Source organism: Ornithodoros turicata, chromosome 10, assembly GCF_037126465.1.
Source record: "Ornithodoros turicata isolate Travis chromosome 10, ASM3712646v1, whole genome shotgun sequence".
NCBI classification, from domain to species: Eukaryota; Metazoa; Arthropoda; class Arachnida; order Ixodida; family Argasidae; genus Ornithodoros; species Ornithodoros turicata.
In genome coordinates this window covers 10,084,792-10,101,429 of record NC_088210.1, presented here as the reverse complement: position 1 = coordinate 10,101,429, position 16,638 = coordinate 10,084,792, and the positions used below count along the sequence as shown (strand labels likewise).

The 16,638-nt window shown below is 44.3% G+C and overlaps 1 protein-coding gene across 1 annotated transcript in view; it reads left to right on the top strand.

Annotated features, from left to right (window-relative positions):
• The window catches only part of LOC135370180 (ankyrin repeat domain-containing protein 27-like), a 29,547-nt gene extending 13,299 nt beyond the window's left edge, over positions 1-16,248 (top strand). Inside the window, exons 9-17 of the mRNA XM_064603883.1 lie at positions 1,889-1,959; positions 2,616-2,775; positions 4,395-4,466; positions 4,548-4,614; positions 7,548-7,686; positions 9,009-9,102; positions 10,357-10,516; positions 12,273-12,324; positions 15,819-16,248. Of these exons, the coding sequence (XP_064459953.1) occupies positions 1,889-1,959; positions 2,616-2,775; positions 4,395-4,466; positions 4,548-4,614; positions 7,548-7,686; positions 9,009-9,102; positions 10,357-10,516; positions 12,273-12,324; positions 15,819-15,885 (882 nt within the window). The 3' untranslated portion in view covers positions 15,886-16,248. The remainder of the gene's footprint in view (positions 1-1,888; positions 1,960-2,615; positions 2,776-4,394; positions 4,467-4,547; positions 4,615-7,547; positions 7,687-9,008; positions 9,103-10,356; positions 10,517-12,272; positions 12,325-15,818) is intronic.
• The last annotated feature ends 390 nt before the right edge of the window (positions 16,249-16,638 follow it).

Sequence of the window (16,638 nt, the reverse complement as noted above, 5' to 3'; positions counted from 1 at the left end):
GTTCACAACATGGAGAAGCTGAGAATAACTCGGCGCCTATGTTGTAGCGTTTTAACAGAAAGACGAAGAGAGCACCCAGGTACATGGTTGCTTTGTTTTCAAAATGTATGTTGGGGATTAAATACTGCGAAAGAATGGCTCACAAAACCTCAGCCCGACAACTCTGGGACTGAACTTGAGCCCGCAGTCAAAACTACTTTGAGACCCGATTTCGGACCGTGGACCAGGCTCTGGTTTTCGGGCCAACCCGGCCCTTTGCAGTGCTCTAGTCAGTAACACCACTGCTACCACGACAGAAATACCGTGTATAATGTTTACCCCTCTCTGTAATAACGTCGGCCTTAATGAAGGCAACCTTGTGCTGTGAACTTCGGGAGTATGCTCTCTACAGCCCAGGAATTTGAGATTCATTCTAGTCAGAGCCAGAGCTATTCTTCGAATAAGGCACAGGAATGTTTGTGACTCCAACGGTCTTGTGCCAAGCCGCCTACAAGGATTTCGACTATCCCTGCGTTTGCTGACCGAGAGCGAGGGAGGCTCAGTCTCCTGGATGCCGACCAATAGGAGGACGCGGAGGGCAGGCACTTTCCAAGCCTCTGCTCTCGCCTAAGAAATGGCGCAGCGTTGCTGTTGTTTCGCGTGTCCATACCTGCCAACTCTCCCGGATTCGGACCGGTTTGTACGATTGTACGGCCGAGAAGCAAATCTCCCGGAAAATGCAGTTTCCCTCTCTATATACGTCAATCGAATACCAGCCCAATTGCCATCGGCATCGCTGCCGCTTCCCGGAGCCTCTGTGTTACGGAGTTCAGGGGTTCTGGTCATGGTTCTAGTTCAAGCACTTCTAGTTTCCGGGCATTTCCTCCATGTTTTCGGGCAACAAAGGTGCCTTTGCACTAACTGTTTCGACCTTGCGTACCTCGCAAAGAGAACAGAGACATAGTTTTGTGTCCTCACGTTCTTTTGAGAAAGTGTCATAGCCTTGTCACAGCTTGACACCCAGATAGTTTCTTGGAGAGGGCAAAGTCTGTTGCTGCAAAACTTGTGCCCGATGAGCCTGCTGGGTTGATGTTAGCTCCCGTTACATATGCAAATAAAAGCGACCCAACAACGGCTTTCTCCTCCCCCCCCCCGCTTTTGAAATCTCCTTAATTTGGATGTTCCCAAGTTGGCAGGTATGCGTGTCGCAAGGCTTCTGCCATATGGTGCACCAATCTAACCAACTGCTTTGCCGTCCGTTAACCAGCAGCTGCCGCTCTTTTGCCTGCTGCAAGGCTTCTGCCATGGCGCACCAATCTAACCAAGGGCTTCGCCGTCAGTCAACCGGTGTACGCGTGACTCGCGTTTGGCCTCGTTCCCATGTTGATAGACGACGAAGCCGTGTGTTAGATTGGTGCACCGTGGCAGAAGCCTTGCGACACGCGAAACAACGGTAATGCTGCGCCATCTCTTAGGCGAGAGGAGAGGCTTGGGAAGTGCCCGCCCTCAGCGTCCTCCTATTGGTCGGCATTCAAGAGACAGAGCCTCCCTTGCTCAAGGATAGTCAGGATTTCTTTAACTGGTGTAAGCAGTGTCTGTACCGATATCCTGAACAGAGACTCTTTCAACGTCCCTAATAGGTTTCCTGTTCCTGCGCAGAATATGTAGAGACGTTCCAAATGTCATCCATGACCGAGGCTTTTCCTTAACCCACTTGAGTGTATAGTGTCTGTAAGAACTAATGTGAGCAGAATATAGCTGGCACTGGAAGACACCTTGCTACATGTGCTGAATATATGCTGAATATGCTTAGTGGCTACATCAAGCAAAGCTTGTATACAATTCAATGCCGTTTAATGAGCAGAACTGCTGCAGCTGCTTGCGTGTTTTCTTTCTTCTTTTTTTACAGCAACTTAAACGCATGCATGTAGAGCCCCCTGACAGCAAGACTTGTGAACAAATTGGTGCAGCTACAGAAAGGTTTGTACACGAGATCATAATTCTGCTTCCGTAGTGATACGGCAATAATAATAATAATATATCAGTATTTTTAATTTGACAGATGTAGACTTTGTGTTTGTCCTTACACATATATTTTGGTCCAGTCTACCTGTATAAGCTAGTAGGCCTGGTAGGGACCTAAATTGGAAGGCCTCCGAAAAATGGCATCAAATAAACATCATGCGTGTTTGCTAAAAGTATTAAAGGACAGTTGAATTTCCACTGCTACATGGTGAATGTAGCAATCGTTAAACATTTTGATAATACGATAGCCATATTTGTCAGGTGTTTTTTTTTTCCTGCTAACCTTATTGTAGACTTAGAAACAAAAGCTAAAAAATGCGGAAAAATCTAGTGTCATGCATTTGAATGAACTGTCTTGCGCAAAAGTTGCCATTTCTTTTTTTGCGTCCTGCTTCATCTTCACATCAAGTTTATTTCAATTAAAATTTGATCAAATTGCTCGCTTTACTGGCAAAGGTTTGGTACAGATATCTTTCATTGCACATATTTTTTTTTTCTAGCATGCTTTTTTTTAAAATAAACTTTTTGACACGGTTACTGAAACACACCGTACATTGGAATAAGCCTTTCCTTCCTGCTAGGCTTAACTGGATCGTTTTCGTACCCCCTAGTTATGTTCTTCAAGCGGCGCATCAAAAAGTATTTAACGCAGTGAAGCAGCTGTGCAAGGACGAGGATACGTTGATTGCAGAGCGGCTCCGCAGAATCAACGGGCTCCTCCCTGACCAGCTCGGTGTGGCAGACGCGTTCTGCTGCCCTCTTCCCAGAGCGGTATGTTCTGTGCCGCTAAGCACTGCCCAGTTGATATTTTAAGGATTTAATAGATCATAGTGATCATGTCATTTGCACCCCTCTCCAGCGCCACAGTTTGGAAGCTAAGGGTGGCTCTGGTCATCGACCCGCTTATTGGTTTTTTCGATTGCTATATGTAATGTCTTGTACTCAAGTTTAAGTTAGTATTTCCATGCAGTCAGTGCCAGTCCCATGAGACAAGGGGTCCTGCAAAGGTTATCATTATCAGGTTTGAAGTTTCAAAACATGCGTACCCTTACTAGGGTTGCCACCAGGCCGGTATTATACCAGCACGGCCGGTTATTTGCTCGCTCTGCCGGTTGCCGGTAGGAAGGTGATACCGGCAGCCTTTTGCCGGTATTTGTCACTCAAGACCTTTCATATTGTCACGAAGCGAAATGGGCCGGCTAGTCGTCGAATAAACAGCGAACGGTTTATTAGACTACTTGGTAGCAAAACACAAGAGTGATAGCTCTCTGAACACAACTGTGTCCAAAGAATGAATGCTCCAGCCTGGAGCGCACAACCATTTAAGCGTCGCGCCGAAAAGTCTAGAAACAGCACGTGCGTTTGCCAGAGAGCAGGCGATGTGTCTGGAAGCTTCTTGCTTCTTCTTCAGCATGCGCCGGGATGAGATGTACCGTTTAGTGCCTGCCCTGGAAGTTTCGCGATGATGATTCGTGGCAATATGGGCTTTTGCGGGGTTTTCTCTTCAACATTCCACTACAGCTCGAATAAATCTGGAGCATTGATCCAACTCCGCAGTCACCAGTTCTTTCCTTAGTTACTCATTATTATTATTATTATTATTACACACAGGAACATGTGCTTCCTCGTATTATCTTGAGCTCTCTCTCGTTTTCTGTGTGTTCTCTTCCACCCCTCACCCACTTCCCTTTCCTGCGAGCCTTTCCTCCTTTCCCTCTATTCCACCTCCTCTCCCTCAGCCGGTATTTTTCACTACGAAAGGTGGCAACCCTAACCCTTACTGTCGTCTGCTACTGCTATGTATTCGTTTCTGCAACTGCAATTGCAGCTGTCCGACCACGATGAAGATCCCGTGGGCCAGTGCGTAGTGCCCCCTAGCAGATTGCGTGGACAGGATTCATAGGAGTTGCTGATTATGATGTTGTCTCTATAATCTAGTAGGCTGTAGGCTGTGGTTTACTTACTTTCCGCGATGGCACTTGCTACAGGGCACACGACGGTAACAATGTTGTTGCATGGTGCTGACTGTAAAATGTGATAATATATCTAAGAGTAATGAAATAGCGCTTCATAGCACACATCTTAAAGAATTAAATTCTAACAACAACTCTAACGTGAAATTTTCTTTGTGCATGTAATAGAAAAATGTGACGCTCTGCTTTACATAGGTACGGTACGGTACGGTACGGTACGGTACGGTACGGTACGGTACGGTGCAGTACTGTACGGTAGTTTTGGGCCACGTAGACAGTGCCAATGTGGCAGGTAAGCCAACGAAGAGTGGCACGGCCTTTTCTTACGAGATTTCAAGCTCGGTAAAATGCACACGGGCCTACGTACTACAAGAGTGCTGCCATTATACACGGAGATGGGCTTCTCTTTAATTGCAGGTCGTAGAGCTGGCATCATTAGATGCAAAGACAACACCTTTGGAAAAGCTGTGGTGTTTGAAAAGCACTTTGGTCAGTTTTGCTACTTTGGATCCGGTTTTTTGATTGCTGCTTGTGAAAGTAATGCACGCTCATGAGGAAGCTCTCTTACAGAAAATAATGTCGGAAGAAATATACGAGTCGCCGTCGTACAAGTGTGCCCGTCTCAAGAGCCCCAATGGTGGGTGAATCTTTGTTTGGTGATGTTATACTAAATCTCTTTCATTTTGTGTCCCCAATCTTTTGTGAACCGGGCACGGGGCACACACTCGCGGCCACTAAAATGAGAGAATTGTGGACGGTAAAATTTGTAACCTGACTGGCTTACATCGTGATAAGCCCAAGATTTCCTGTCAAGAAGAGAGAATGATAGGAGATGAAGCTTCACTTTCTCTCACGAAAGGAGAATCTCAATGAAACTTTTGCTGCTTCCTGCACGTCTGCAGTACAGTCGTTGACTGATTTTTCAGACACGCTCGATTGTTCAGACACCTTCACTTTGACGGTCACAAACGCCACAGAGTTAATGCATAACAGCGGACTTCGGAAACAAGAAATTTCGGATACCATACATACCGTTGCTCGATTTTTCGGACTTGGTTTGTCCCTAGAGTAGTATGCGCCGAGTCAGCACAGACCCACTGCAAATAGTCACCTCTAATTTGAGTACCAAAATCTGTATCCTCGATAGCAGCTGAAACTGCATCCTGCACGTAATGGAGGTTTGGAGATGCTCTCTGCTGTGACATTTGAGAACTTTAAGAACATGGACAACGCAGCCATGTGCTAAGCTGAACGACGATAAGATTGTTCGGCAGGTGCTTTATTAATTGTATAGCAGGACCGCAGCAGTATCGCAGGACCAACTCCGAGGACAATGTGCTGGATACATTGTGACTGTTGAACTCGGAACTGACTAGGGCAGTAGTTACTTTCATCGGTGTATTTGCTAAGAGATTGAACGGTGTCGGTACATTGCGGAGCAACGATGAACTACCGTAGTGTGGACGCGTCGTCTGCTTTTACACATTTATTCCGCGTTCAGAGTAGTAGGTGGAGCATTGGGGAACCGAACAGTATCATACCATCGCGGCACAAGTGATCTTCCGACGAATATACCCAAGCAGCACAACATCTTGACCCAATACTGGCCCAATATTGGTCCAATCTTGGTCGAATATTGGGCCGGCATTGCCAATATTGCGTGTATACATGTGAATTACAAAAAAGAACCATCAACTCCAAACATCGGCCTGCGTGTTATCCACACTAGAAAGCTGACAATGTCGCCCCCTATAGGTCGATCAGGCAGCGAATAGTGACAAAATGTCCCGTGGTGAAGTACAAGTGGATGTGACGGAAAAAGAAGAGCGTTCATCAACAAAAGTTTTTTCAGCCACTTAATTCAATAAAGTAGTATATCTTTTTAGTCAAGTTTTTCTGGACTGCTCAATTATTTTATACTTTTGCACGATCCCTATTGAATCCGAAAAATCGGTTGGTAACTGTTAGTTAAAATTAGAATGGAATGATGCCTTGAAAATATAGGGGAAGCTGAAGCAAATAAAACATTCGAGCATTCGAGCAGGGCTTTTAACAAGACAGGGAAGCGCTGAGGGAACACAAGGACTGACAGACATGACAGAGAGAGGAAAATCACATGTATAAAGTAACGTTTTTTGGGGGGGTGATCGCCCCTGGCACCTCGATCGCCCCGATTGCCCCTGAACGTGAAACGGGGCAGGCACTACTTCCAACAGATTTATTCGAGGAACACACTAAAGTTTTCCAGGGTGTTTCACCTAATGAGATAAAAAATCCTATTGGAAAATCTACTTGTCTGAACATCATGGGGTCAATACTAATTGTCTGGGGGGGGGGGAAGGGGGGGGGGGCAGACTGAGATTGTGCCATCACTTCAAAGCACTTTTACCAAATTTAATTCACGAGAAATTTAATCTTCCCAATCGAACTCCGAAATTTGCCAAGTCAACCTCGCATATTTTTACAGAAACAGCAAGTGTGCGACGGATTGAGCCCATTGCATTGCAACATACATTCCCTACTACTTTGGTAACAGCTGAAAAAAAAAAAATGCAGAAATCGTTGTTTCGAGGCATGCGAATTGTCGACCGAGCTCATTTCTCTTTCAAGTTAGTGCAAGATCTGGTGGAAGTAAAACAGTCACTCGTCCCTTCCGGTTTTTTCTCACTCTTCGTTCAGATAACTTTGCACTACAACTATGCTACCGTTATCAGCTTGGAAAAGGAGAAATGAATGGGCAGGTACATGGCCTCCTCACATCGCTTCTTTTGTAGATCTGAGCGCAGCCAGCAATTCGCGCGCCTCGAAACGGTGGTTTCCGCAATTTTGCAAAACCAACAAGCTTAGATATTTGCCCTTCTGAGGGCATTTAAAGGAGTACAGAGGGCCATAAAAAAAAAAATTTCAGATTAAGACATTTTGTGAAAGTATGTAGTGTGTGTCATTTTACGGAATAACGCGAAAGGTTTTGATGTGTGCAATTTGTTCGCCAGAAAAAAACTTGCATAAACATGGCCGATGACGTTCCAGGGGCGACTCGTTCGCTGGTTAGTGGGGTTCAGCGCCCTGTCTCCCTTTGCAGCCATAAACCAGTTTTACCAGTTCCCCCGGAGAATTTGGGAAAGCTGCGAAGGAGTGGCCAAATCATGACCGAGCCAGGAGCAATGCTTTTTCAGAACCCTGAACAGCTGAGTAGCAGACAACATTTCTCTGGACCAATCAGCGAGCGTGGCCCCTGTAGTGTCAGCGCGAGGTCCCAGGCAGGTCCCAGGCTGGTCCCAGGCTGGTACTGCTCTCCACGGCCGTTGCGCACGGTCCCTTTTTGCGGCGTACTTTAAATTCAATTTCCGCGATCGTTATGACTCTGTGGTGTGAATTACTTCTCATGGTGCATCTTACTGGCGTACTTAACAGTTTTATAGGGAGAAAACAGGGGGTTATAAATGACTTCTGTGCTGGTACTTTAAGTGTTGATAAGCTGGATTTGACTCGTGTTAGATCGATCTCTGAAGCTAAGTAGAGGTACGAGCCTGGCTGTTCTGAGAAGAGCCACTCTGATCTGCATTACAGTTGAGCTGCACTTGACATCGGATGACCTCATCCCAATATTGGTCTGCCTCATTGTGAAGGCAAGACTCAACTCACTTGCAAGCAACCTCTACTACATACAGAACTTCAATTACCATGTGCCTGACAAGGACGTGCTTGGGTAAGCATAGCGGTATTTATTTCAGAGGTTACGTTGTTGCTCTCCAATGTAGTAGTACCATAGTGCACACAGATACAGATCGTGTACCATCTTTTCACGCGTATTAGCCGCGCCGCAGCTGAGCCACAGCGCACTGTCTTTCCCGCACTGGAGAGAACTTTTGTCACATAAGCCGCACCGCCTCATAATGCCATATGCCGATAACGCGTTGTGACATCAGATAACGCGCTGTGCACCAGAAAGATATCACAATGAATGCAACGAGATAGGCACACACGTGGTACACGGATTGGCAAAGGGTTTATTTGCACAAATCAAAGGATAGACCTCTACCCGAGAAACATCATCATGACGTTGGTAGACGGACCGAAACCGAAACAAATCGGAAAGGGAGGGCTGGGTTTCACGAATGGCCACTTGTTCGCTGCCTCCTACTGAAAGAAAAGTAGGACCGAAGGTCGCGTCCCTTTCAGGGACCATCGTAATCCCCTCAAGACCATGGCTTTTTGGCGCGACCTTGTTCGCCCCCTAGCTTCGAGTGTAGTTCAACTCTACCAAATTGGTGGCGCCGTCGAACACTGTTATGTCATTTGTTTACAAACAGGGAGAGGTCTATTGTCAACATTGACAAATGCAACATTACTTTAAATACTATCCTGTCACCGGCTGTGCTGTCTGAGGTTTTCCCTGGGTTTTCCGAAGACTTTCCGGACGAATGTCGGCACAGTTCCCCCTGAAGTCGGCCCAGGACGCATACTAACCCTCCCTGTCCCCCACTCCTTCCTGCTGTCCTCTCTCCATCTGTCCACGTCTGTACGCCGCTCATAGCCATAGTTGCTTCGCGGCGCTAACACGGAATTTAAAAAAAAGAATTTAAAAAAACTTTAAATACTACAGAGCATTGACTCTAGAAGATTCCTCGTGACTCAGAGATAGGCGAGGGGGAAGGCATTCTGTGTAGACGTTTTGTCATCTGATAAGCCCCTGACCTTGTGGAAGAAGGGAGAGGGATGAGAACCCCTGGTCAGTCACCCTCAAAGCCATCTGGGGCACATACGAGGGGCTCGTTTGTGTCGGGTGAGAAGCTCCGGGAGTAACTTCTCTCGGATAAGCCGCGGTGGACGCCCAGAGAGCTATAAGCTGAATAGAGAGAGAATAAGCTGCGGCTTATACGCGTCGAAAATATGGTACATGTTGTGCTCTGTGCACATCACGTACTTCACATCTTCTTGTAGGAGAGAAATTGAAACAACCTAAGAACTGCCTGTATAGCGTTTAACTTAGTGACTTTTTGTTTTCTGCATGGTGCTGGTGACATTTAGGTACACCCTTGTGACATTCCAGGCTGCAAAGGAGTTCATCAGGACAGAGGTTGTGAATCAGCTGCAACCATCAGACACAAAGATAAAGGCAGAGGTGGGTCACCTTGTAGAAGCTTCCTTATAACGAGTTCCTTCAAATTACACACTCCTATCGAAATTTGCTTTCACAGTTTCTGTTCCTTTGATAGCTTATACCGGCATCAGAACCTTAGCCATAGATGCTTTCGCGCCAGAAAAATCAAACTCATCATCAGCATCAGCATCAGCATCATCACCATCATAACCATCATAACCACACACCTAAAACAGAACTTCACCACATAGCAAAGTGAAGGACCATTGCACAGGAAGATACCGTTATCACTCCTGATGTGTGGAAAGCGTGGGGCGGACACCTTTTTGTGACAATTAATTAAACTGAATTGGTCGAGGGTTTTTGGGGGTGCATTGTAGGGAGGTGTGGTGGGGGAAATCCCTGACGATGTCATTACCGTCCCTGATTTGCAGAAAGCGACGGGCGTACGCCTTTTTGTGACAAATAACCTGGCTGCATAAGTGTCACAAAAAGGCGTACACCTCTTTGTTTTTAACAACTCGAGGGGGAGAGAATGATGTCATTCCGGATGGTGGTTGGCTAAGAGCATGCTGTTTGGTGAAGTTTTGTTTTGAGAGTGCAGGAATGTTTTGAAGTGTGATAAGTCTGAACATGACAGGACATCATGATGTAATGTGCTGCAACATCCCGAGTTACATTTTTGTGCCCGATTTTCAGGATATCCACATGTTTCATGTTCACTTTTGTTCACCTGGAATTTTTTCTTGCATGCACAATGATGATGATGTATAAAATAATCAGTGGCCAGGAAGTAGATATCAACCTTTCAGTTACCTCTATGGGATGATGATGTGCTATATGCACTTGAAGCAGCATGTTTACGTTGTTGTAGAACCTCATTTTTCTAGTCATTATGAAACATTCAGTCTCTACATTTCAGTGAGGCATTTTCTACAAATTGGTGTGACCAAAATAAAGTTGCACGATCGTTTCTGTTCTGGGATGCTTGGAGCTGGGAAAAAACTGCAGCTGCAGTTTTAAAAACTTCAAATCATAATATATTTGAGCATAAATTTGTAAATTTGAAATTCACCTGATAGCATATTACTGTGGTGTTTGCTAGAACAGTTGCCAGCTGTCTGTCCGGCAGAAGGAGACTCATGTGCACAAATCTATAGGGTTGTGCCAGATACAAAGTATGATTTGTAGATATTACTTGTACATATACTGACTTTGCCTTCCTCCATTTTTCTGTTGGGATGTTTTTGCCAAGCAATTGTACGTCTGTCGCAGATTTCGCCAACAGAGTTAATGGAGGTGACCGCTAAGCTGCATATCTCCGAGAAGCGTGCCGAATCGCCTTCCAAGTCTCGCCCCATCGACAGGCATCTACAGCAAGTCACCAAACTCATAGAGGCCTCTACGCAAGAATTCCAACAGCAAGAAGTAGAAGGCAAGCGCAACTCTTCAACCCTTCTCTTATTTCACAAGTGCGGCACCAGAAATGAAAATGTTGAATATGGAAAAGATTGCGTTCCGATCACAATTGAACTAAGTGAACGCATAGTTAGCTGTAGCACAGAAATGTAGCAAAGGACTCACTGAAAACTCAATATTCTCACAAAGCCTTGCCTTTCTATGTGCTCCTTTTTCTCAAAACCTTTTTTTGTTGAAAAAAAAAAAAAAAAGAAAGAACAGAAAGAAACAAAGAACATACTTGATGTATAAGCACAGGGTGTGCTGAATGGATACGTACTCAAGCCGCAAAACCATACTCACGCAATAGCGGCTTTCTTAGCAACCACATTTCACACATACTGTATGCCGCAGCTTTACATGCTCAAATACGATTGCTTTTCAGTGATTGTGTGCACAGGTGTGCACATGCAGAACATCCTGTGGTTACATTTCTGCCATGTTTTTGTCGAAACTGTAAGAAACATCTTTTCGAGAATTGCTGCACGTAGCTTTGGAGTGACTGAGTGAAGGCACATTAAAGTAGCACGGAAATCATTTTCAGCACCCCGTTTTCTTTCTGTAAGACTGTTAAGCAGGCCAATAAAATGCAATTCACCCCACAGAGTCATAATTATCGCGGAAATGGAATTTAAAATGCGCTGCAAAAAGCGACCGTGCGTGACAGCGGTTGAGATTAGTACCATTCTCTTGGCCTTGCATTGGAGTCCTACTGTCGGCGCTCACTGACTGGTTCAGAGAAATGTCGTCTGCTAGTCAGCTGTTCGGGGCTCTGAAGAAGCATTGCTCCCAGGGAAACTCCGAGGGGCTTACAGGCTACAAGAGGAGAAAGCCCTCATGACAAAAAGAAAAAGACGGGTGCGGATATCGACTGACCACCAGCGGCATGGCCGAGTGGGCTAAGGCGTCCGCTCGTTGGTGGTAACCAAGGTCGTGCTGTAGACTGGGAGGTGGTGGGTTCGAATCCTACCGCCGGCTGTGCTGTCTGAGGTTTTCCCTGGGTTTTCCGAAGACTTTCCAGACGAATGTCGGCACAGTTCCCCCTGAAGTCGGCCCAGGACGCATACTAATCCCCCTGTCCCCCACTCCTTCCTGCTATCCTCTCTCCGTCTGTCCATATCTGTACGTCGCTCATAGCCACAGTTGCTTCGCGGCGCTAACACCCAATTAAAAAAAAAAAAAAATTAAAAGGATATCGACTGACCAGAGAACGGGGACATGCTGACATTATACTGTTGTCGGCCACGTGCGAATCGTCCTTCGTCTCCTCATTACACTCCACGGGGCGAGTCGAGAGTGAATGCGTGCAGCTGTGTTTGTGTACATTTTTTTCTACGAAAAAAAAAATGCCCGAACTATTTTTTCTAAAAAAAAAATGTTTGGGCGTTTTGGCAAAAAAAACTTTTGGTGCATTCTAATGGTGCAAATGGTGCATTCTACGAAAAAAATGGTGCATTTTGGTACATTTTTTCTACGAAAAAAAGCACCAAAAAAAGTGTGCATTTTTTTCTACGAAATAGCACAAAAGGTTTTGTAGTGTGTATTTTGCAAATTGACATACATACTTTCATTAGACGTCTTAAACTGAAAATATTTTGGATGTCCTTCTGTACTCCTTTAAGGGAATTTGTTGCACATGTAAGAATGTTCCTGTGTTTTGAATCAAATGCATATTCACCAAAATCAGTGAATTTTTTCCATTAGCATATCAAATGAATGTTCTCTGCTTACAGATCTGCAGAATTTGTTCAAGGCAGCAGAAGAAGTCAACAGAGTTGCTGTTGGGTAAGTGTACAGTCATTTTATGCAGCAATTATTCTTAGTGTTTCGTGGATAACAGGCTTCATAATGCTAACCTTGGTTTTGAAAATTTAAATTTGAAAATGGCTGTGAAGCACTGTGTACATGTCCCGACTTAAAAGAAAAGTGATTATTCATTGCACAGCATGACCGTAACAAAAACTGTGGATGTTGTAGTGAAAATTACCAGTAATATACCCAACCAGGAAATATATGTTGTTCCCCACAGGTAGAAGGAAACCATCGCCTTAAAAGTGTTGGTGAAAGCTAAAGGTGGTGTCCGTGAGAATTCCGGAATTCTAAAGTTAATGTGATATCCATTTGGAGATGCCTTCCAAGAAGAAAACACCAAAAAAGTTCCCCAAAACTCGTTCATGTTTTGTTTTATAAAACATCAAAAGCATGGGATTCAAAAACAAACTAACAGCTTCAGGTTGAGACGGCCCTTACCTGCTTCGCCTGTTCTGGTGACATAATTGGCATTGCTGGTGAGATTCCCAGCAGCTCAGCTGACAGCATCACCAGACTGATTGCAGTCTGATACCACCGATACCACCGAAGACCGCATTTTGTGACAGACAGCCTGCCTTCATAACAGACTCCAGTGACGTCAGTCCACACACTGTTGCCCAGATTCAGCCGGGTGCACGCAACTGGTTGCAAAATCCAATTACATTCATTGTCTAATGTTTCTGACTGTCTCAAAATGAAATGTTCCTGTTACGTGTATTCACCCACTATTCCGATCGCACCTTCAGTTGAATTGCGTTGTTTGTCCAGACACCACCTTAGCTACAATGTGAAAGATGAAAGTCACTGAAAAGGTTAGCCATCTGTAGGGATCGAACCCACATCTTCTGGATTGTCGTGGGGTTCGATCCCTACAGCTGGCTAACCTTTTCAGTGACTTTCATCTTTCATCGTTGATTTCTTAGGCAATTTGAGGCTCTGTTTGTATCTGTCCCTTCTATGTTGTTCCAGCCTCAGAACATCAGTTTATCTCTTGTACAATGTGAAGTTAAGTTTGGGAATCACCCGATCTTAGAGCCTGAAGTTTTAGGGTTTAACCCGATTCTTCCCCACATTGAAGGTTGCCTCTATAGGGCGAAACCCGATTTTTGCCCGGCAAATTTCCCTCACTGATGCGTCTGTAGGAATGCACACTACTAACTTGTTTGTCAGCAAGTGCAGTTACATCACCGTTTGTACCAAACCAGTACGGTTAGCTTTTAGTAACTGAAATGGGGTACTGTCCATTGTCGGGGACATTGGACACAACTGTCCTGCTCGTATCCCTTCTGTTCAGTTCTCCTGCTTACTTTTCCACCTCCTTTTAACTTTTTCTATCTACGAGAGATAGGCCTGTTTGCACAAAAAATCGTGCTGGGATCCTGACCTTAAAGGGACTATCGCATCCGGGAACGTACGTATGATACCGATAGGATAATGTTTAAGGCCCTTCTTTTTCTGCTGCGGCAAATCCTGAATTCTGCAGCAGGGAACTATGAATTCTGCATTTTTCCGCCGTAAAAGGAAAATTGCTCTGGTTTAGGCAAAAAATTCTCTCTCTTAGCTCTTGGTGTAGAGGGGACCAAAAACTTACTCCAAAAACTTGTGTGACTTAGCATAACAAGGTACATTGTACTTTCTTCGGAGAGGGAGCGACATTTGTCACTGCCTATCAAATAGTACTTGCTGAGTGACCTCTCTGCATGGACAGAGTTTACTGTCACACAGAGGTACTTGACAGCTATGGACACCAAAGCAGGGGTCAGCATTTGCATTCTACTCCAGAATCCCAGAGAGTTGAGGGTTAGAGAGAGGAGTTAGAGGGGTGTTCCAGCACACAGATGGGGCCCTATCCGGTTGGCACATCTATGCTTAGGGCCTGACTTTTTCGGGTTTTATTTTTGGCCAAATTCGGGGGGTAAATATCGGGTGATATTTTTCATTTGAAAATTCGGGTGCATTCGGGTTAAATCCCGTTACGGCATATTCTGTCGTCAGGAATTCGGGTGTGTTCGGGTGATTTTTTTTGTTTAATAAAAATTTGTCTTAACATGGAACTAATGTTTAGCAATGTTATCGAACTTTATTTTAATGCACGCTTATGAGTGTGCCACGCAACCCGGATGTTTTCGGGTAGATTCGGGTTAAACCCGAATTTTACAGATTTCGTTCGGGGGGTAAATATCGGGCGGATACGGGTTTAACCCTAAAAAGTCAGGCCCTATCTATGCTGTAACGCAAGCTGACCCGGTGCGAACAAAGTCTGTTCATCTCGCACATAAACTGAGTTCAGTACGCTGTTTCTGCAAAATTCTGCGCAAAACCTGATATTCTGCAGCAGACCCACAATTCCGCGAATTTTTGCAGAATCACGGAATCGCAGAAAAGGAAGGGCCTTAATAATGTTTGTCACCGTTTCAGAGTCAACCTTGCCAAATCTCTCTTCCGAAAACAGCTTACATATTAAGTAAACGAGTTTCAAAGGTCCGCATTCCGTCTGCAGCCAACACGATGATGACGTAAGCCAGGCACTACCAAGGTCCCTCCGGCCGCTCCGTGATTGGTATTCTCCATGTCAAAGGGCGCTCAGTGATTGGCCTCGTCCGTGTGACGTTTCCAGAGAGGGAATCCCGGAATGCGTCGTCTGCTCTTGCCAAGTTTTATATCAAACTACGCAGGAACAACGCTGCCAATTCACGTCGGGTTTTCGGCGTTATTATCAGTGATGAACGCGGAGTAAAACAACACTGCAGTTTCGGAATCGACCGGGACGGATGCGATAGTCCCTTTAAGGACCTTTCTGTAGTGCAGTTAATAAGCTGCAACTGATATTAGTCAGAGACATGCCCCGATTTGTTGTATGTATAATAGTTATGTTGATGACATTCAACATAATTAGGGCCTGACTTTTTCAGGTTTTATTTTTGGCCAAATTCGGGGGGTAAATATCGGGTGATATTTTTCGTTTGAAAATTCGGGTGTATTCGGGTTAAATCCCGTTACGGCATATTCTGTCGTCAGGAATTCGGGTGATTTTTTTTGTTTAATAAAAATTTGTCTTAACATGGAACTAATGTTTAGCAATGTTATCAAACTTTATTTTTAATGCACGCTTATGAGTGTGCCACGCGACCCGAATGTTTTCGGGTAGATTCGGGTTAAACCCGAATTTTACAGATTTCGTTCGGGGGGTAAATATCGGGCAGATACGGGTTTAACCCTAAAAAGTCAGGCCCTAATTATTATCAGTGATGAACGTGGAGTAAAACAGCACTGCAGTTTCGGAATCGACCGGGACAGATGCGATAGTCCCTTTAAGGACCTTTCTGTAGTGCAGTTAATAAGCTGCAACTGATATTAATCAGAGACATGCCCCGATTTGTTGTATGTATAATAGATATGTTGATGACATTCAACATAATACACTAGAACAGAAAGGTGCTGAATGAACTGTATGCTTGTATCCACAGAGATTTCGTCATGGGGCTGCAGGATCCACTCGGAGTCAGCTACGGAAAATTAGAAAGCCCAAAGTGATTTTTTCCAACTCAATTGACTGCTGGTGCAATGAATCCCAATCAGTTCCAATGTGTCAACTATTATAGAATTATTTCGAGCGTTTACTATTTTCAACAATTTTTTAAATTTTTTTCAAGATATATCCTTATACTCTGCACTTTTTTTTTCTTTTAAATACTGTATCAAATTTTACAAGTACTATGTACTTTACTCTTCGGTGATTTACACCATGTGCTTGCTCAGTTTTTTTTTTATTGATTGTTAATGGCAAATGAAAATGAGACATGTTTATGAATAGCAACTACTTTTTGTTCATGGTGGAGCCGGAAATATTTTTATTGAATGCTTGAGAAAAATGAAAAAAATGTTTGCATTACTGTTTTTTACTGTGTGATGTCCATGATATAGGTAAGGAATACAAAAAGAAGCCTCAGCCATACTGGTTGCACAAATCTGAGCCTTAGGTGTGCTAAAGGTTACAAATATTTGAGCTTTGTCATGTCCTGTTTTCGAGGTTATGAGTAGAATAGTAGCGAGATGCAGATACAGAATTTATTAAATGATTGGAATTCTATGTATACGTAGATTGACCTACAATATTGAATCGACCATTCGAAGAGAACGTTAGAGTATTCCTTTTTAGAAAACGAAACAGAGTTGTTTGTGTTTCTAATTCCTACTACATTACAGTAATTTAATGAATGCGTTGCATGCACATTTTACTGTAAATTATAGCCACATTATAGAAAATTATATATAGTTAGGCACTCA